The following is a 20123-nucleotide window of genomic DNA, read 5'->3' as shown; positions in this document are numbered from 1 at the left end:
CCATAGGGCTGAGTGACAGCCCGTTTGGCACCCCTTTTCTGGGGTTCGCGCATTTTCTACGGCCCGTCCCGACACCATGCTTGACCTCCATCTTCTGTCACTGTCACAGCGGTACCTTACTAGGTTTCCACCTATGGTCAATGTGAATTATGACCTGTGTTCTGTTCTGGCGTGATGCTTAAATAGATACATGCATGCGCTGCAGCATCCCAGGCTCCCATCGCGAAAAAGATATCCGGAACAAAAACCGCTGGAACTCGGGGTCAAAGGGGAGCCGTGTCATAGAAAGAAGAGGAAATCACACAAGACAAGCCAACAAGCATCAACTAACAGGACACTGGCTAACGGAGTCCTGCTCAACAGAGTCCTGCTCAACAGAGTCCTGCCCAACAGAGTCCTGCCCAACAGAGCCCTGCCCAACGGAATTCTGGCCAACATGATACTGGCCAACAGAGCCCTCGCTAACAGAGACCCTGCGAACAGAGACCCTGCGAACAGAGCCCCCGTGAACAGAGCCCCCGCGAATGGGATTCTGGACAAAGGGATTCTGGACAACGGGATTCTGGACAACGGGATTCTGGCCAAAGGGATTCTGGACAACGGGATTCTGGACAACGGGATTCTGGCCAAAGGGATTCTGGCCAAAGGGATTCTGGACAACGGGATTCTGGCCAACGGGATTCTGGCCAACGGGATTCTGGCCAACGAAGCCCTGGCCAACGAAGTCCTGTCCAACAAAGTCCTGTCCAACGAAGCCCTGTCCAACGAAGCCCTGTCCAATGGGATTCTGGACAACGGGATTCTGGACAACTGTCCAGGATTCTGAATTTAGGATAGGGTGGTCCTCAATGAGGTTCAACCTGAAATAGCGATCCACAACGTAGCCATATTTGTCACCTTCCAGCGCGCGAGGGTGATGACGAATGATGGCGCCGCCGTCAATTTTGGATTCTGCCTTGCCATTGGGAAGGAGCGTGTGGGCGTGGGTGAATTCGACTTCTTTTCGGTACTTGACGTACACCTCGACCTGAAAAGCCCTGGGCAGGTTCCTGCTGCCGGCCCGGCGCTATCCGGCCCGCGCAACTGTCGTTGAAGTAGGTAGGTTAGCTCGACCATGCCTCACACGCAGATCACTCTCGTGGAATGAGAAATGAGGAAGGGAAGGTGCATGGTTTCTTACGGCGGTATGCGACATCGCTGCGAGTGCGTGGGAGGGGAAGGGCATTCGGGTTTGGGAGTATGTCTAATATTGCCCACCGCAGACAGTCGAAGTGGTCTAAGACCGAATGGTCTATCACGGTCTCGAAGTCGTTGACGCTTTGCAATCGGGGGCAATCGATGAGTAACCTCGACTTCCAATCAGGATTGTTGATCAGGATTGTTGGCCATTCCGACGGTGGTGGACAGTCCAAGATTTCCTGCATCGCGATGCCGGGCTGTTGTTGGACGTGGTCGGTTTCGACTGCGGTACTGGAAGATATCGTCTGCTGAGATGTAATCGAGCTAGGTACTTTAGAACTGGACGGATTCATGCGGCTGGTGGATGTGTTCTAATAGCAGACTGATTGATTCTAGTTCGCCTGAGAGTTTGAGGGGAGAACTGAAGGCAACAAAGCACCATCAACGGCAAATAAGTGGCAGTCCTCCCCACCCTATTGTTCATGCCGACCAGGAAGTCGCGTCCATCCCCATACATCTTATTGGAGTTTCCAGTTGCGGGGACAGCGGGATTGCTTACCCTACCTACCTAGGTAACCTACCCAGGCAAATCCGAGGCCCTTCTGCTCCTTCCTAGGTAGGCTGTGATAGCCCCATTTTCACGTCGGGCTAGGTACCTACCTACCTAAGGTAACCCACTCGAGTGGGAGGCGACGAGCTGAGCTCCTGCCGGAAGACTCCCGAGTGGATGATGGGGAAATGAGTTCGCGCAAGTGACTTGGCTCTAACCTTTTGATCTTTATCGAGCCAGTGGGGACTCCCGCGCCGGCAGCGAAGCGCACCCGACCCTTTATTAGATGAATATGATAGCGAGGAGTGACAATAAGGGTCATTATGGCTGGTAAACTTGGCCTCTTGCTTAGGAATTCCGCTCAAATCTATACTGAGTTGCTACGTCTGGTTATTGTGCTTGCCATCCAGCATCCCATCCGACCAGCAATGTTTAGACCAACTGTGGACCCCCCATCTCCCTCCGGATGGACACTCTCGTCATCTGAATCATTAAATGCGTCAATCCATTCGTGCCGGCAAATATCTCGTTCCGCAACAGTGAACCCATCCATGTCTCGCATCCAAGTGAACAGATTACGTGTGACTCCCTCGGAAAGATCCCTCTCTCGGTCTAACCACCCGTAATCCACTTCGATGGCCGTATCCTCGTCATCCTGCAGGTTGTCGACAATGTGATGATTCCTAGACGCTATTGATATTGGTCCTGTTCTTTGTATGTCCTTCCTGCCCCCAACGCAGTTCCATGTGACAGACAAGAACCCAAGGTGGTGCTTGCCTGGACAACGTGCGTGGAGATGGACACCAAGATCGGTGTCCTTGATATCCGTGTCTCCCAAGGGATGATATGGGTATATCGGAGGGAATTCCCGGGGTGGCTCTTGGCTCAGAAACATCAGTCGGCACTCATCAGCTCGTGAAATTGATTTCGAGTCGTGATGCAACCGAGACACCGGCTCCTGAATGAAGGACAAAAGGGTACCAGTCCAGGCCGCCTCGTGAAGGTCGATCCTGTTCAGGCCAAGGAGGCCGGAGATGCTCCGTAGGAAGTCTTTGTGTGCGCCTGTGATGATCCCTCCAAGCCAGAGATACGAGATATGAGGACTCCGATCGAAGAACATGCGAGCCAAGACGTGGAGGTTCTTAGCTCCTTTGGATTGCAGCACGGCCATGGTGCCTTGCAACCATGCACCGTAGGCATTGGCTGGTATGCCAGGCTCGTAAAAGACGCTGCCTAGAACGGCCTTCATTCCTCGAGCGTTGGCGCTTAGGGTCAGGAGTCGGTCGAACTGGGGTTGGTAACGTTCCTTGAAAAGTAGAGCTTCCGGTGTTCGTTTATCTACCGATTGCTTGCAGAGTCCTCGAGGTGCATGAAGGAGAATCTTCCTATTGTCGAGTTTGGCCACGGGGAGAAGTAGTGAGGCGGCAAGGGCCGTCCGGCTCTGTGTGTTGGCGTTGTGGAGTGCGGAATAATCCTCGATGTAATGCAACGCCGCTTCAAAGGATGCCGGGGTCGCTGAGTGAGAATTCGTATGGCTCAGAGAACTAGTTAGGGAATGGGGATGCTGTTGGATTCCTTTGTGACACTCCAGAGCGAAAGAAGTCGCCATCGCTCATGAGGTATGGCTGCCCTCCAACCCTCCCCAGGCGCAAGGACGGCTGCCCACCATCGAGCTGCCTCGTCAGTCACGTTCCCCAGCTCAACCACCATAGGTCTGCCATTTTCGGCCTCTTCACCGGAGACTTGGTGGGCTGTCCAAGGTGCTTGGCTTGAGGTGTATTCCATCGGAGACGCTCGGGGGATGATCTCCACCCACCTTGCGGACAATGCGTACGCCCAAGCAAAAATCAGGACCACAAGATGGCCGTCGTCTTTGCCAAACCACTCAAAGACCGTTAAACCTGAGCTATCTGCAAGGATGGTTGATGTTGGCTTCCCGATTGCTACCGCCATTTGAAAGGTCTGCTCGAATGTGGGGATATCGCAGTGCCCTTCAGAGGCTATCCAGGTAGACTTTGCAGTTACAAGCCCGGAATCGTCTAGACCTAGACCGGCAGGGAGAACGGGATGTTGAGGGAAAAGTTGCTCAGCTTCCAGACACGTCGACGGGAGGGGGCTACTATCGCCATCCGCACCGACCCATTAAGCTTGTACCAAGTCCGGTAGCCTTGTTCGTAGAATGCCTTGAACGCATCGTCGGTAGGCCGAAGGGAATCTTCCATCTCAGCAGACGTCATGTTCCGCCCATTCGTCTACGACTACAATCTCGACGAGGCCGACTGGAAGGTTTATTGGGAGGCCTATATGTCCCAAGATGACAGCCGATACCCTAGATCCTAGGCTGCAAATCTGGCTTGCCTGTAATGGAATTTCCGAGGACAACAGTATCCGAAAGCTAGAATAAGTCTCTGGGCTGCTTATCAAAGAAAGGATTGCTCGCCTTGTTACAGGCCTTGCTACTGTGGTCACGAAAGAGTCCAGGACCACCTCGGGCTCAGGATTACCCACGCAGAGAATACTGGACTTGTCGACGCCAGCCTTGAGGACTAGGACCTTAAAGTCCCTAGACTGTTCCGGTTACAACACGCACTCTTCTAACAGCCTCGAAGAACAGGGTCAGGTGCATGGGCAGGATGGCAGGCCTAGTGCCCTGGACAGGACCTAGTCCCTCACCCGAGGCCTTAAAATAGTGTAGAAAAGGTGAGGGGAAAACGAAGGAAATTGCTGCTAGAAGGTGGTTGAAATAAGGGTGGTACATAGAGTTGTGACGAGAATCTCAGAAAATTCTAAGAACAAAAAGTTCTAGAGAGCTTAAGGGAAAGAAATCTGCCAATTGCACCTATTAATTTTGGTAAACTGTTTGGCAACACTTGACAATTTCACAGTGCTCTGTTATCAGTCACGCATCAGGTGACAGGTGACATGTTATTGGTTCTGTTGTGTAGGGGTTATCACTCTTGGTTCTGATCCCAAGGTTTCCTGCCAGGACCTTTGTTTTTCAACTTTTTTCTTCTCGCTTGTTTTCACTTCTGAAATCGGTTTAATCTTACTTGTCAGCTTTACGTTTGGGTTAAATGTGCTTAAACGTTATTCTAACGAAGATCTGCGTTGCCTGGGATTGACCTATCGTTCCATCGACCCATTGTCCAGCCCACATATGCGATGCAGGAACGAGGTTCAACGTGACCTTCGCCAGGGCGATAATATAGAGAGAGCAGACGAATCACCGCGCTTGCAGCCTAGATTGGTGTAAGGATCTGACTAGTAGTCCCTTACTGGCCCATCTCGCTTGAAGAGACGATAGCCGTGATGCATAGCATGACTTTCGCACCTGGTGGATTTTTCACGACCAATGAGGCATCAACCAAAGTAACTCGATCCCAAATGTGGGACCCTCTTCAGCAGCTCAGCGGGTTTGGGACCCGCTTGTGAGTATGCTGGCATGATCGATCAGAGCATCGGGAATTCTAGGGACTGCTATTGGGTGCCCGGGCCAGGACCTCAGACCACGCAAGAACCACAATGGGATATTGCCGCAGGCGTCAGGTGAATCATCCGAGATTGTCGTCTGCATAGACTGGCTTTAAAGGAAGGAATTTGGCTGCTGAGATTAGGTCGCCCTGGTGTTGATCACTGCTGAGGGTTCTTCTGCATCTCCATCGCCATTCCCAAACGCCAAGATACAGAACCCCTGACATAAATAAACCCCCTGTCTTCCACCATGACGTCCAGAAGCCGGCCGATGCAACATATCGACCGCAAGGAATTGTACACCAATCTCGAGTCGCGGATACGTTATCTCCACTCATTCCTAGACTTTAGCAGCAGTATGAACAAATCCCCCAACCGCCCTCTGGATAATATCCCGTTGGAGATATATTAGATCCCAAAGCGTAACTAACCCACCCTGGCCCAGGGGACATCGAGGCGCTGGTGTCGGGGGCCAAGTACATCCGGGCGCTGATACCGGCGGTGGTGAACATTGTGTACCGGAAGCTGGTGCAGTACGACATCACGGCGCGGGCGTTCCAGACGAGGAGCACCAGTTTCGAGGGGCCGATGGACGAGGTCCCCAGCGAGGAAAGCCCGCAGATCCTGCACAGGAAGATGTTCCTCCGCGCGTACTTGAACAAGCTCTGCTCTGACCCCAGCGAGATGGAGTTTTGGGAGTACCTTGATAAGGTTGGGTAAGTTCTGTGTGTTTTGCTTCTTTCTCGCTTCCTTGACCCCCCAACCTCAATCACATGCCTTAACCCCTGGTTAGGATGATGCACGTAGGCCTCGGCAGGTCTCATCCCCTCCACGTCGAGTACGTGCACATCGGGGTGACGCTCTCGGTCGTCCAGGACGTGCTCACCGAGGCGATACTCTCGCACCCGCGCCTCCCGGCCCGACGCAAGATCGCCGTCGTCAAAGCGCTGGGGAAGGTCATCTGGATACAGAACGACCTGTTCGCCAAGTGGTATGTGCGGGACGGGGAGGAGTTCCTTGGGGATGGGGAGGATAGGGTGGCTGTCGAGAAGGAGGGGTGGTTACGTGGGAGGAAGGTGCTGGATGAGGTGGATGGGGAGGGGGAAGAGGAGGAGGAGGAGGAGGAAGAGGTTGGGGCCGGGGCCGGGGCCGGGGCTAAGGGTGTGTGTCCGTTTACCGGCGTGGAGGGGCCAATGAGGGAGTTGAAGATCGGTGATGCGGGCTCGCAGGCGGATGGGCTGGAGAAATGAGGCGTCACAATACGAGCTGACCAGAGAAAAGACGGCGCAAGTCGGATACGTTTGAAGAAACCCACCTCCGCCATAAGAAGCCCGAAGCCGGAATGGCAGAGCGGCATATGTAAATATCTATGTAAATATATATCGACACTGCAGCCAGACTTCTGCGACGTGCATGTCTACGAGACTGACACGCCCTTCCGCAGTACCTTGCGTGTTTTCTTATTTTGGGAAGTATGGCTGCTTGCATTTGTGTCTCTGCTGAGGGGAGGCAATTCTAGAAGAGCTTGCTTCGAGTACATGAGGTGCAAAGACTAGGTAGGATGCTACTAAACATGGGCATGGTTGCGAGTAAGCTGGACTTCTCGACTTCGTCCAAATGTGTCAACTTGACACGTCTGGCCAAACAGGGAACCGGCAGTCGACGGGGTGCGACACGCGAAAAAACAGCGTCTCCGTTTCTTCAAATGCAATTTGATCTCCCACCACAACATTATATCTGTTCGGTACCTATTGCGAGGAAAGTACGTCGAGAGGAAATTTCTGCGATGACGACGGGGTATCGGGCCTTATGGTATAGGACAGAGCAAGACGCGGGTTGGACCTGCTCAGAAGGGTGACAAGAGGGTGACGAGAACGCGAAAGCGAACGAGGACGAGGATTACTCGGGATTCCAGGTGTAAAGGAGTTGCGACGGGCGTTGCCTGCCCTACGGCACGCGCATGTCGATGCACGACGCCGCCCGCTCCCGGTCCGTCTCCGTCAGCTCCTCGACATAGACTCTCCTGATTAGAGTCATGTGGCGACCGACCGGGCACCACTGCAGCCGCTGCGAGCCGAACCGGCCGGCCTTGAGCGAGAAATACGGCACCCAGATGGTGGTGAAGAGGTGGTCTTGGCTGCACCGGACAATCACGTAGTAGTTGGACCACCTGCGCTTCTTGGCCTCTGGCTCGTCCGACATTGTTGTCGCTGCCGCCGTTGTCGCCATGGACGTGGAATCGGGAGCGAGGGTGCTCGACAGCGACGAGTCTTCTGTTTTGGCTTCGGCTTCCATGGCTGTCATCGGGTGTTTTTAAAGGAGACACAGCAGGCGAGGAAGGGTAATTGGCGTCGGGTATTGTAGGGGACTGTAGGATGAATGCTTGATGCAATTTGTCTATGATCGCGAGCGTGGGGTGAGGTATTTAAGATGCTCCTCTCAAACAGGAGAAGGCACGTGTTGCTGAATCCTTCCAAATCTCCCATGACACCTAGGAACCGCAATAATTGGATGTTGAATCCGTGTCTGCTGATGCCTCTCAAATGTCTGTCTTCGTGCTTTGCATTGCAGCGTTGAGGGTAGACAACAGATAATTAATCCATAATAATCCCTTGGAGGGACAGTAATTAGATTACGATAATGTCGGCGAGATCTTGTGTTGGCGTGCCCGGCGGGGTCTCCGGCGACGAATATTTCTCAGCACATCAGGACCAGGTAGTCGTGAACGCCAGTCGGCAATCGGACGTGCGATGGTCCGACGCGGAACAGAACATGGATTGTATTCGGCCAGTTTAACGCCGATGAGCGTGAGTAAGTGAGCAATGGGCTCTTACTAAGACCCTACTTAACTACGGGAACTTGCATTTCCGCGGTCCTCTTGTCAAAAGATAAGAGAAGATGTTGTGATAATTGTATCGGAACGTCGTTGGAAAAGTAGGGGTTCTCATACGTAATAGATGAAACAGCTATAGCATGCTTGTCCCGCAGCCAAGACACAATGGCCGACTTTTCCCCCGTGCTTACAGGGCAAGCGGCATGGCCAGTATGACTGATTGCCCAGCTCAACATTACGTCAACCGGCGTGACTGGCTTCATCGGAATGTACGGGCTTCAAGGGGGGTGTAAACGACACCACGTTTCCTCATTGGGAGACCGGGCCCTCTCCCTCGAAGAAGAGAAGATATAAGAGCAGCGAGGCCGCGTCCTTCAGACCCAGACACATCACACTCAGCAATAGCGCCGGTACACATATACATACAAACCATCATCAAACTACTATCACAATGGCTCTTCCCACCACCATGAAGGTCGTCCACCAACCGGACCCTCACTCAACCTCACTCGTCCTCGAGGAATCCCCCCTCCCATCCCCAACCCCTCCCCACAACTATCTCATCCGCGTCCTCGCCGCCTCGCCATGCCTCAACGAGCTAAACTGGGAAGCCTGGTTCCCGGACTTCTTCCCCGAGAACCGCGAGCGCGTCCCCTGCACCGAGTGCTCCGGCGTCGTCGTCAGCGCCGTGGCCCCCGACGACGGCGAGCCGGCCTTCCTCCCCGGCGACGAGGTCTTCTTCCGCGCCTCGCCCTCCAGCACGGGCTCGCTGCGCGAGTACACCGTCGCGCAGGGCGCCTGGATGGCCCGCAAGCCGGCGCGCCTGGACTGGGCCGAGGCGGCGGCCACGCCGCTCAGCTCGCTCACCGCGTACCAGGGGTTGTTTGAGCATGGCGGCGTGGATAGGGCGGCGCTGAGGGGGGATGAGGACGCTCGTGAGGGGAACTCGGGGCTGCGGGTCTTGGTCGCGGGCGCGGGGGGTGGGGTAGGGAGTTGGGCTGTCCAGCTTGCTGTCGCGGCCGGGGTGGGCTCTGTGGTGGCGGTGTGTGGGCCGTCCAAGGTTGCGGATGTGGCGAAGCTGGGCCCGGCTGGGCAGCTTGAGGTCGTCGACTATAGTGTCCAGTCCCTGGAGAGTTGGGCGTCGGGGCGCGAGGCCGACTGTGATCTTGTGCTGGACTGCGCCGGCGGGGCGACGCTGGCGGCGTGCTGGGCCGCGGTCAGGGAGGGCGGGAGGCTGTTCAGCGTCGTGGCGGGGCCGGACGAGGCGAGACCCGAGGCATACGTGGGGAAGAAGCTGGCTAGGAGCGAGTTCTTCCTCGTCCGGCCTGATGGGACCGACCTCGCGGATGTGGCGAGGCTGGTGGATGAGGGGAGGTGCTTCCCCTGGGTGGACAGCGTGTTTGAGTTTGCGGATTTTGAGAAGGCGTTCAAGAAGGTTGAGGGGAAGGGCTGCAAGGGGAAGGTCGTGATCAAGGTTGCGGCGCAGTAGGAGGCCTTTCTATGTGAAGATGGGATATGTATACAAAAGCTACTGGTACCAATATATACCATATAAAAGGTAGTTCTCAGGGGCATCTCAACTCTTCCATAATCAGCATCAAACTCGTCCATATTCGCATTTCCGCTTTCCACCTAAGCCTGCCGACCAAGGTTCCTTCTCTTGGAGGTCCTCGCCGCCTGGATGGTCTCGCGGGTGTCGCGCTGGTCCTTGGGGATCGTGGTCGAATCCTCCTTGGACGCCAAGTTCAGCGTCCCCGTCGCGTTGATGGCCCAGTCGCCCGTCAGCGTTGTCAGGGCGTCGATCTGCGAGATGGGAGTGAGCGCTGTGCCTGGAACAGGGGCATATCCTATAAATAGATGCTTTCCTCGTTATACTACGTATACACCGGTGATGATATCGTCGGCTATATAAGACCAGGTACACCCGTCTTTTACTTTCGCGGGGCAACTTTGGAGCTCGGAAGTTTCTTACACCGGGTGATTAGAAGGTTGAAGAGAAGGCTATTTGGTTTAAATCCCTGGCATTCGCTCATTCCAGAAAGTACAGCCTGTCTGGTAACGAAGCTGAGATCTTCTGAAGTTTGTAAGTCTTCGCCCCCTATTATTATAACTCGACTCACTCGACCTCGAATGGCGTCTAGTCTTGCGGGCGTATATCGTGGATATCAAGGACTGGTTAATAAGACAGCTTCTAGGGGAACGTTCTACACATGTCGGTTTTATCCAGATCGGTTAGCTCTTTGAAGCTGGCTAACTATAAATTTTCTGTCTCTTAACGCCCTTCTCCTGCATAATAAATCAGTATTTCCTTCAGTGTACATTACAAGCAGGAGATTTACCTCGGAGGTTCCAAGATACCCAGTATGCTCTCTTTAACAACGATTTTTTCGCTTTTATACTCAGGTACTACCAGGTAAAGCTTTATCTTCGTCGCTTCTCCTCTGTTGGTCAGCCAGTCTAACCAAGATGGCACAGTTCCTGATTTTCACAACGTCGGGGAGACATTTTCTGAAGGTTGAACCGTTAGAGTTCTCAGAGTAAGCAGCCCTGCAGCTAGCTCGCCTTGGCCTCATCAATTTTCTAGGACATGTGTGACGTCATAGCACTGGTCGCCCTGAGTAATTTGTGACAGAGTAATCTGTATCGTAGACCCACAGATCGAGCAGAAGAACAGGTTACCTAGGTTGTGCATCCCAAGCATCCATTTTACTTCAAATTAGGGGCCTCGGACTCGACTAGGAAAATGCCCGACTCACTCGATATCCAGTTGCAGAACCACACCAATTCCCACGAGGTCTACGCCTACGTCACCGGCATCGCCATCCAAAAGAATGGCGCCCGAGTTCTCGTTAAGGCAAACGGCAAGGACCTCTACTACCCCGAGAGCCCATCTGAGATCCTGTCACCCCTAGCAGAGGACTGCGCCATCCCCCTCGGGCCCCCCGGGAGCACCACGACAGTGCACATCCCGCAGATCGCGGGCGGGCGCATATGGTTCAGCTCCGACGCCAAGCTGACCTTCCTGCTGAACCCGGGCCCGGCCCTAGTTGAGCCATCGGTCCTCAACCCGAGCGACCCCAACGCCGACGTGAACTTCGCCTTTGCCGAGTTCACCCTCAACGCCGACCAGCTCTTCGCAAACATCAGCTACGTCGACTTCGTCTCGCGCCTGCCCATCGCCCTGACCCTCGACCGCCACCAGGCCGGCGCCCCGGACTCCGTCCAGCACGTCTCGGGCATGGGCCCCGACGGCCTGGACAGGGTGTGCGACGGCCTCCGCGCACAGGCCCGGAGGGACGGCATGCCGTGGGATAAGCTGATCGTCCAGAAACCAGGCCAGGCGCCCTTACGAGCCCTGAGCCCGACGCACGGCGCGGCGGTGGGGGCTAGCTTCGACGGGTACTTTGAGCCGCTCGTCGAGGAGGTCTGGAGGAAATTCAGCCGCGCCGGGCGAGGTGCGGAGATGCGCATCAACACCCAGGCCGCGCCGGGGACCCTGGCGGGATCCGTCAGCGAGAAGGGCGAGCTGGTCGTCGGTGATGAGACGTTTGCCAAGCCTACTACGGCGGATATCCTCGGGTGCAACACGGGCCCGTTCGTGACGGGGCCGTCGGCGGCGAGGAACGCGATCATCCCGCGCCTGGCGGCGGCGCTGGTGCGGGCTGCGCTGCCGGAGGTGGGGGAGCATCCGTCGCACCCGTCGACGTTCTACGGTAGGGATCCGGCGAACCACTATGCGCGGATTGTGCATGAGGTGAATTTGGATGGGAAGGGGTATGCGTTTGCGTATGATGATGTGCAGCCTGATGGTGGGGAGGATCAGTCTGGGAAGGTCAATGCTGGGGATCCGAGGGTGTTTGTTGTTGCTGTGGGGGGCAATGGGGCATATACTAGCTAGGAGGTATCCTATCTGGGGAACTATCTGCCTCTATTTATCGGTGGAGGAAGCGGGTAGTGCCTCCCGTACGTACCGTGGCGGTGCTGCTACCCCGACGCATAAGTTCGATTTTGTAGTCGCTTCTTCAGGGCCAGTGTTGGCACGTGTAATATATTCTTTTCCTTGCCCAAGGACAATACCATGGGCCAGTTCTGCCCCCACGATGGAACAGAGGCGAGCCCCCATGATAAACCAATGAACAGCTGCACGAAAGACCCCCACAAGGCGTGCAGCCTTACAAAACCGTTGAACGGGTGACGAAGCTAAAGAAGCGCTAGCCGGATGTCGGCGTGGGGGTAGTCCGTCAGATGCAACGCAAGGGCATGGTTTCATTCAATCCTCCAGCTCCAGCTCGCTTGTGGTGGTGGTGTGCGTTGCCGCTGTAACAATGGCGGCTAATGAAATCGCGCAACCTGACCCCTCCGGCTGAATTGCAACTGTTCTCTCGCACAACGTTGTTGACCCTCGCCCACCCCCAAATCCAACCCCCTTATTAGTCAACCATGAGCGATACAGGGCTCCCTTCGTCTCTCACCCCTTCTGCCGATGGCCGGGGAGATGATACGATGCTCCCGGAAGCGCCCGGGGTGCCCCAGGGGCCAGCCGCTGAGGCGGAGGCTCCCCCGGGCGACCCCGTTCCGTTAGCAGCGCCCGCACCGACCACGGAATTGGGAGACACGGCATTGGAGGAGCAGCAGGGCGAAGACGAGTATCTGCATTACATGAGCGGCTCATCATCTATTGGACTGAGCGTGAGTCCCCGGGTGATAACATTGCTTTGCTTCTGCCGTGCTGAAGTAACCCCTCCTGCATGCAGATCGATTCGGACGACAGTGACGCGAACTCATCACTGGGAGACATGGATAGACCGTGGGTTATTACCAATAATTGCCCCCCCATTGGCTGTAGGGAAGGATGATGGGCTAACGTGCTCTCTTCTCGCCAGCGCATCCAACGTCTCTGCAACGTCGAGTGTGTACCGTTTTATCGAGGAGTTTGGGCGCACTTATCATAGTTATAAGGAAGGGAGTGAGTGGCCTGATTATGGACTGTATGGATGTGGCTCAGAACTAACCTTTGCTTTCCATTTTTCCTTTCTCCCCAGAATACTATCTGCCAAACGATGAAGTGAGTTATTGCCTCGCTATTCTCAAACTCCGGTTGGCAGCTATTAACGAGTGACCCCGCTCTGAACACAGCAAGAGCAAGGAAGGTTAGGTCAGTGAACATTCTTAATCACGATCAACCATCAACTGTTTAGCATCTTAACAGGACTAACGAGGATCTCAGACTTGCAACACTCACTTGCCCTTAGGCTCCTCGGCGGAAAGCTACACCTTGCACCAGTCGAAAGGCTTGACAGGGTCCTCGACATAGGCACTGGCACGGGCATCTGGCCAATCCAGTTTGGTGGGTGTTCACTTTCCGTCTCCTAGTGTCCGACTCAGACTAATTACAACTATTCCTCCAGCGGATCAACACCCAGAGGCCGACGTCCTGGGCACCGACCTCAGCCCGATCCAGCCGGAATACGTGCCTCCAAACTGCCGGTTTGAGATTGACGATATCGAAGACGAATGGGTCTACAATCACAAGTTTGACTACATCCATGGCAGATATATCTGCCCGTTCCTGGCAGACGTCCCGAAACTGCTGAGGAGCATATACGACAACCTCAACCCGGGCGGTTACGTGGAGATCATGGAGACGCTGATGCTCATGAAAGCCGTCGATAATTCCCTCGACGGTCACCCTATCCAGCGATGGAACTCGCTGATGGTCGAAGGTAGTCTCATCACCCCCTCCTGCTTTGTTTTAGGGGCGGCGTCTGAGCGTCTGGTTAACGATAACCAGGGATAAAAAAGATGGGCAAGGACCCCCTCTCGGCGGTCAACTGCAAGAAGTGGATGGAGGAGGCCGGGTTCGTGAATGTCACGGAGAAGAAGTTCGCCGTGCCGGGAAACCCGTGGGCCAAGGGCACGGAGCAGAAGGTGCGCGGGGCGCTGATGATGACCAACCTGCTTGAGGTGGCGCAAGGCATCACGATGAACGTCTTCACAAAGGTCCACGGCTGGTCCACAGAGGAGGTCGAGGTGTTCCTCGTCGACGTCCGGGCTGGGCTTAAGGATAGGAAGATCCATGGATATGTTCCTGCGTAAGCGTTACTCCTGAGACTCCATCAAGACGCTTTCGTTTTGCTGATATTTGTCAGACTTGCCGTATGGGGCCAGAAACCGCCGGCGTCGTGAGAAACCATGGCCAAGGTGTCCACTAGGGAGACTCTTGTTGGATTCACAGGGACAAGGAGAAGGTGCCATGTGCTTCCAAGGCCTACTACCGCACCCAATGCTCTTGGAGTCCCTGCGAACGATTTATGAGGAGTTGTCAATATCAGGCATCAGCTCTTCTGACATTACTAGCCACGACATATCAAGGATGTCATCTTCACTGACTCCAGCCTCCGGAGAGCAGCCAAACGCGGGTTGACGAGCGTCTAGGGGCCGAAGCAGATGAAGAGTCGGTTGGTTGAACCCAGGAAAGTCGAAGGACACGTGAGAGGATGATAACCAAACTGTTGCCATGAACTCCATGGAAGCTCTGAAACATTGTTGGATGGTTGGGGCAACAGTATTTACCTCGATTCCTTTTCAAACTCTTTGATGCACTGTATATTTAATCCCTATTATACCCTCACAGTTATACCTTCCCCGTTGCTCCTCGATTGGCCAGACACATATTACTTCATTCAGCCCCTTGCCTAAAAGCTTAATCGCCTACCAACGAGGACCTACAAGCTCTGGGCATGTATCGCCTCCCAACTACCGAACAACCGTTCATCTTGGGCAGTTTAGCCCGATGTCTTCCCCACAATCGGGATTCAAGCTTAATTATAACGTATGGAAGGATCGGTCCTATGCAGTCGGCAGAGGGGGTCAGCTCAATTAGCCGTTCTTTCATTGATTGAGATGAATGCAGCTGCGGGGAGAGTGTCGACAAGATATTTATATGTAAATACATCCACCCATCGTGGTAGGTGGCACTTGAAAGGAAAGGCCGTAGCAAAGTTCTTATCGTCACTGGTGTACTTTATTTTTCGTCTAGCTCACGATGAAGCTTCCCGTCGGACCAACAGCCTCCCTCATGCTGGTCCTCTGGACCGGCGTCCTGTGGGCGACAGCGGCGGCCGAGGCGACGGCGGTAACGGCCGAATCGCTGGCACGGGATCTCGCGAGGGTCGAGTCGGTACGCGAGGTCAAGGACCTGCAGCGGACGTTTGGCCAGCTGGCGCAGTACGGGCGCTGGGGCGACATGGCGGCGCTCTTCTCCGACAAGGGCGTCCTGCGCTGGGGGTCGGGCAAGGGGGCTAACATCCTGGCCGACAGCGATGCCACTTCCGTCACGGGGCCTGCGGCTATCGAGGCGTGGCTCCGCGAGGACGCCGGAGGAATGGACGGGGTCCGGCCCGGGTCGCTGCATGCGCTCGTCAATGAGATGCCGCTTGTGAGCCTGTCGACTGATGGTCGGAGCGCTAAGGCGCGATGGCATGCGTTGCGGCTCATGGGAGATGGTGCGGGAAAGAGTCGGATCCAGGGCGGGGTTTTCGAGAATGAGTATGCCCTCACCACCAGCGACGAGAATGGAGACCGCTGGAAGATCTCGCTGCTGCGCTACTACCCGCTGTTTGCTGGTGATTACAAGAATGGCTGGACGAATGTCGGAGGGAATAATTTGCCTATTGTCACGTACCACTTTACTCCGGATGACTCGGGGATACCGATCATGCTCCCTGAGGAAAGCAAAGTGACGCCCCGGCGCTCGGAGTTTGAGCTAGACGTCGACGAGCTGGAGTACCGCATAAGCCAACTGAACGAGGAGGACGAGGTCAGGAACCTCCAGCACTCGTATGGCTATTATGTCGATCGCCAGATGTGGACCGATGTCATTGATCTATTTGACCGTAACGGCACCGTCAAGATCGACGGCAACACCTATACAGGAGGTGCCGAGATTCGCAAGTGGCTGGAGAAAATGGGACCCGAGGGTCTGAGCCGGGGCATCCTCAACGACCATCCCATCTTCGAGAGCATCGTGGCGGTCGGCCCCGACGGGCGAGAGGCAACAACCCGCGGTCTCGAGGTCGGAATGATTGGCGATGCCAACGCGAAGACGGCGTCGTGGGAGTTCACCGTTTTCCGCAACCACTTTATCAAGGACCCGGACAGCGGGACGTGGAAGATCAAGCATCTCGACTTCACCCGCCTGCTGGTCGCAAACTACTCTGCGGGCTGGGCCGACGGCGGCATCCTCCCCAAGAACAGCGCCACCACCACCACCGAACCCCCGGCGTTCCTCGACGTCCTCCCCCGCAGCGGCTCCAACAAGCCGGACGACTGGCAGCCATTCTGGCGACCCGCGACCAACACAACAACAACAACAACCGCCTCCCCGCTCTCCGACCTGCGCCGCCGCCTCGCCCGGTCCTCGGCCTTCGACGAGACGGAGAACGTGTCGGCCGCGTACGGCTACTACGCCGACGACATCCGGTGCGGCAGGTTCGCGGCGCTGCACGCGCAGAAGGGCTTCAAGGAGTCGCCGGGCACGGGCTGGTACCGGACGCCGGGCCGGATCGAGGGCGCGTGCACGTCGCGGTACGGCGCCGGCACGGAGGACCCGCGGAGGCCCAACGTGCCGTTCCACTGGCGACCGCAGCCGGTGATCTTGGTGTCCGAGGATGGGAGGTCGTCGAGCCTGAGGGCGCGGATATTGCAGACCGGGACGTCGAGGAGCTCGAGTGGCGGGTTTGATGGGGTGTGGGGGTTTAATGGGGGCATGTACCATGACCAGTTTGTGCTGGAGGACTTTGGTAATGGCACCGTCAGGAGGAAGCTATGGTGTCTGACCATCGACGAGTTCTACTGGCAGAGCAGCAGCTGGGCCAGCGGCTGGGCCGGCGTGGGCTCAGGCAGCACCAAGGGGGGGCGCTCACCCTCGACCCTGGTCCACCAGCCACTATCTCTCCTGGACGCCAGGCAGGCCAGCAACTTCCCGCCCGACGTGTCGCTCAAGGACGCCAAGATGACGGAGCGCGAGGCCGGGTTCTCGGGCGGGCCGACGGACGTCGTGGGCTGGCCCGACATCCAGCGCATGTGGTGGTCGTACCGCAACCCCGTGAGCGGGCGCGTACCCCAGGACGGCAGAAGGAACATCGGCAACGCCTCGTCGTCGGCGTACTGGGGCCCCGGTTGTGTGCCCTGCCGGACGGCGAGGCCCGACTGGGCGCTGATGGAGAACGGGTATCAGGAGCCGCCGACGGGGCCGACGAGTGTGACGGCTGCCGTGAAGGTGGCGGGGTCGGTGACTGTGGCCGTGGCTGGTGGGCCCGGGGAGCCTGCCGAGGGGACAGTGGAGCTGCGGGTGGCGGACGGGAGCGCCGACTTGGTGGGCTCGGCGTCGCTGGATGGTGAGGGGGGTGCGACGATCGTGGTGCGGGCTGAGGACTTGCCCGCTGGGGTGAACGAGCTGGCGGTGTATTATCTAGGCAGCGATCGCCTGAGGCCTGGCCGGGCGACGGTCGTGGTGGATGTGCCGGAGTAGTTAGGGTCAAGCCAAAGTGGGAGTTATTGGTGCAGTTACGGATATGGGCCTTCGCCTCCGTACTGCTAATTAGTTTCTAATCGTCTGGATCTAAGGTAAAATGGTTCTAGCCGCAGCTCGATTTGCTATATATAAACAACAGCGACAAGAAAAACAACGCATATGCCATCAAATCTCCGGGGTGACCTGGCCCCTTCCTCCCCCTCCCTCGATAAACCGGCCCGCGAGTTGATCGGCGGGTGGCGGGTGGAGGGACACAAAAGAGAATGTAGCCAACTCCCAAAACAAACAAAACTCGGCAGGCGGTTATACGGTTATACCCCATTGCCCCTCACTGCCGCCTCCTCCCTCCGCAAAACCTCTATTGACTCGCCGGGCGGTGGCCGCTCGGTCCTCAGCATGCGGAACAGCCAGTCCTCGAGCGGGGTCAGGCGGCTGACGAGGCGGTTGAGGCGCCATCCGAGGAGCGGGATGAAGGCGCCGACGACGGCGTCGAGGATCCAGTGGTTCGCGGTGGCGAGGATGGTCAGCAGCATGGCGGCGGGCCAGAGCGGGCACAGGGCCCTCAGCCAGGGGTGCGGGGAGAAGCGCCAGATGGTGACGGCGAGCAGGACCGAGGTGCCAAAGTGCAGCGACGGCATGGCGGCGATGGTCAGCTGGAACCGGTTGTGCGTCCAGGCGTTGCCGCCGGAGCCGCCGTGCAGCACGTCGACGTAGCCGTAGTCGTCGAAGGGGAGCAGGCGCGGCGGCATGGCGCGCCACGACGTGAAGACGACGAAGGCCAGCCAGTTGTCGACGAACAGCGTGCGGCGGAAGGCGGCGTGCCGCCGGTACGGGAGGTACGTGTAGCTGTACACCAGGAAGGCCACGCCCACGCTGATGTGCGAGTAGTACACGGCCGCGAGCACGTCCATCAGCTCCGGGCACCGCGACAGCACCGCGTCCTGGATGGGCTTCTCGATCGCGATCCCGAGCCGCGTCTCGATGGCGAGGAGCTGCAGGGCGTGCCGGGCTGCCGTGTTCATTACGGCGTCGTCGTCGCGGATCTGGGAGGCCGAGAAGGCGCGGGCGAGCTGGTAGATCTGCGGGGGGGATTTGAAGGTGCCTTGTCAGTTTGATGTTCCTTTTTTTTTCTCTTTCATTACCCTCTCCTTGGTTTCGAGCATTTCTTACCCAGTATGTTAGGTTCCAATAGAATATCTCCATCAGGAACGGAAAGCGGTGGAGGAACCGCGTCAGGATGTGGCGGTCGAAGCGCGGCATCATCATGGAGACGGGGCTCTGGGCCCTCTTGGGCGGACCCCAGCCCCTAATGGGGTCGGTAACGCTGCCATCATGGCCGTCGACGACGGGCCTCCGGCTCCGGGAGTTGATGAGCGAGCCGGCGGTGAATATCCCAACGATGCCTGGGTTTTCAATGTCAATCTTGATCTTGTTTCTGCCTCGCGGGGATCATGGCGAGAGAGGAATGGTTTGAGTTCCACGGACATGCTGGCTCGACGATGTTCTTGAGAGCACCCATGCTAGGCAGACGGGACAGGAGATGGTGACTGCTGAGTCGGCTGCTGGGTAGGCGTGTGGCGACTATCTCTATAAAAACTTCTCATCCTTCCCCTCGACGACGTGTTGGAGAGAGAGCATCATTTTTTTAAACTCTTTTTTTCCCGGCCGCTCCCCCCCTGGCTTCTGCCTTGCCTGCTCTCCTTGCTCTTGGCACATTTGTGACGTCAGGCCGTGTTAGGCAGTGTGTTCCTCGTACAAAACATTTTCGACAGGGAAACGGTGCTTCGACACTGGAACTGGGACTACTGGAACCGGCAATGATAGCCGTTGATGTGGGTAACCACCCCCACCTCGAAGATTGGTATTGGAGGGCCGCTATGTTGTTTGGGGCATAGCCCGCCCGCACCTCCACTAAAATCAAGCACTTCCTACCGCGGCGGAGCTAGGAACACGTTTCAAGAAGGATAATTGGCCCACTCGGAAGTCGGGAACTGCATGATGCTCGTGTGACCAGCTTGGCTGAAGGAACCTGTATGGTATGTACACGTACGAGGGATGAGGCTGAGTGATTCTGCGTGCAGCCAGGCAGAAAGAATGCTGACCGGTTTGGCGGCCAAGTTGCACCGATCGCCCAAACAGAAACAGCCAAGCGTCGCCAAAAGGGCTGAGACTTCTTGGTTGCCCTGTTGGGGCTAGTGGAACGCCTAGGAATTAATTTGCAGGAAGGATGGATGCAAGTCAAAATGTTCCGGAAGGATGCAAGTCAAAAACAGCCTGCAGGAACGATGCAAGTCAAAATGCTCATCCCAATGTTCATCCTCGGTGCAGCGTCCAGGGAGGACAGCGAAAAAAAAAAAAAAGGAAAAAAAGAAGAGAGGGTCGGGAGCGACCGAAATGGTTCCTGAATCCTGTGACGCGCCGCGAGAAACCACCCGTTGCTAGTACACATAGTAGCGGTACATTCCGAGACAGGGACGCGTAGCTCTGCGTGCTGGCAGGCTGGCTCAGATCGATCCCGTCTGCCTGCATATCTGTCTGTCCGGATTTACCAAGCA

General features: G+C 56.4%; 10 protein-coding genes across 10 annotated transcripts; 5 read left to right on the top strand and 5 right to left on the bottom strand.

The window, feature by feature from the left end:
• Nucleotide 1: 1 nt before the first annotated feature.
• Nucleotides 2-1195, bottom strand: QBC33DRAFT_593608 (uncharacterized protein; the record flags this gene model as incomplete). Its single annotated transcript, XM_060431744.1, has 2 exons — nt 2-1066; nt 1181-1195. The coding sequence occupies 2 exons, from the start codon at nt 1193-1195 to the stop codon at nt 323-325; spliced, it is 759 nt and encodes a 252-aa protein (XP_060281574.1). The 3' UTR covers nt 2-322.
• A 901-nt stretch (nt 1196-2096) lies between these two features.
• Nucleotides 2097-3951, bottom strand: QBC33DRAFT_593607 (uncharacterized protein; the record flags this gene model as incomplete). Its single annotated transcript, XM_060431743.1, has 3 exons — nt 2097-3304; nt 3367-3814; nt 3865-3951. The coding sequence occupies 3 exons, from the start codon at nt 3949-3951 to the stop codon at nt 2097-2099; spliced, it is 1743 nt and encodes a 580-aa protein (XP_060281573.1).
• A 1499-nt stretch (nt 3952-5450) lies between these two features.
• Nucleotides 5451-6450, top strand: QBC33DRAFT_455676 (Protoglobin-domain-containing protein; the record flags this gene model as incomplete). Its single annotated transcript, XM_060424782.1, has 3 exons — nt 5451-5556; nt 5646-5916; nt 5994-6450. 3 exons carry the CDS (start codon nt 5451-5453, stop codon nt 6448-6450), a joined length of 834 nt encoding a protein of 277 aa, XP_060281572.1.
• Nucleotides 6451-7147: 697 nt separating this feature from the next.
• QBC33DRAFT_561176 (uncharacterized protein) lies at nt 7148-7495 on the bottom strand (the record flags this gene model as incomplete). Its single annotated transcript, XM_060430113.1, has 1 exon — nt 7148-7495. One exon carries the CDS (start codon nt 7493-7495, stop codon nt 7148-7150), a length of 348 nt encoding a protein of 115 aa, XP_060281571.1.
• An 895-nt stretch (nt 7496-8390) lies between these two features.
• On the top strand, nt 8391-9706 carry QBC33DRAFT_176744 (uncharacterized protein). Its single transcript, XM_060422406.1, has one exon. The coding sequence runs from the start codon at nt 8485-8487 to the stop codon at nt 9520-9522; it is 1038 nt and encodes a 345-aa protein (XP_060281570.1). The 5' UTR covers nt 8391-8484; the 3' UTR covers nt 9523-9706.
• QBC33DRAFT_561174 (uncharacterized protein) lies at nt 9666-10066 on the bottom strand (the record flags this gene model as incomplete). The annotated part of the gene is made up of 3 exons (XM_060430112.1): nt 9666-9836; nt 9918-9937; nt 10006-10066. 3 exons carry the CDS (start codon nt 10064-10066, stop codon nt 9666-9668), a joined length of 252 nt encoding a protein of 83 aa, XP_060281569.1.
• A 433-nt stretch (nt 10067-10499) lies between these two features.
• On the top strand, nt 10500-12232 carry QBC33DRAFT_621533 (uncharacterized protein; the record flags this gene model as incomplete). Its single annotated transcript, XM_060432807.1, has 2 exons — nt 10500-10570; nt 10773-12232. 2 exons carry the CDS (start codon nt 10500-10502, stop codon nt 11929-11931), a joined length of 1230 nt encoding a protein of 409 aa, XP_060281568.1. The 3' UTR covers nt 11932-12232.
• Nucleotides 12233-12542: 310 nt separating this feature from the next.
• Nucleotides 12543-14281, top strand: QBC33DRAFT_176692 (S-adenosyl-L-methionine-dependent methyltransferase). Its single transcript, XM_060422405.1, has 8 exons — nt 12543-12840; nt 12917-12999; nt 13076-13098; nt 13170-13188; nt 13261-13380; nt 13442-13756; nt 13825-14125; nt 14183-14281. Exons 1-8 carry the CDS (start codon nt 12782-12784, stop codon nt 14217-14219), a joined length of 957 nt encoding a protein of 318 aa, XP_060281567.1. The 5' UTR covers nt 12543-12781; the 3' UTR covers nt 14220-14281.
• A 797-nt stretch (nt 14282-15078) lies between these two features.
• Nucleotides 15079-17565, top strand: QBC33DRAFT_455639 (SnoaL-like domain-containing protein; the record flags this gene model as incomplete). The annotated part of the gene is made up of 1 exon (XM_060424778.1): nt 15079-17565. The coding sequence occupies one exon, from the start codon at nt 15079-15081 to the stop codon at nt 17563-17565; it is 2487 nt and encodes an 828-aa protein (XP_060281566.1).
• A 157-nt stretch (nt 17566-17722) lies between these two features.
• On the bottom strand, nt 17723-19441 carry QBC33DRAFT_176665 (PAP2 superfamily-domain-containing protein). The gene is made up of 3 exons (XM_060422404.1): nt 19054-19441; nt 18739-18971; nt 17723-18647 (listed from the first exon to the last, which is right to left on the bottom strand). The coding sequence occupies exons 1-3, from the start codon at nt 19085-19087 to the stop codon at nt 17880-17882; spliced, it is 1035 nt and encodes a 344-aa protein (XP_060281565.1). The 5' UTR covers nt 19088-19441; the 3' UTR covers nt 17723-17879.
• Nucleotides 19442-20123: the final 682 nt, after the last annotated feature.

Source organism: Phialemonium atrogriseum, assembly GCF_030411735.1.
Source record: "Phialemonium atrogriseum strain 8032-3 unplaced genomic scaffold QBC33scaffold_20, whole genome shotgun sequence".
NCBI classification, from domain to species: domain Eukaryota; kingdom Fungi; phylum Ascomycota; class Sordariomycetes; order Cephalothecales; family Cephalothecaceae; genus Phialemonium; species Phialemonium atrogriseum.
This window is presented reverse-complemented; position numbering and strand designations above follow the sequence as displayed.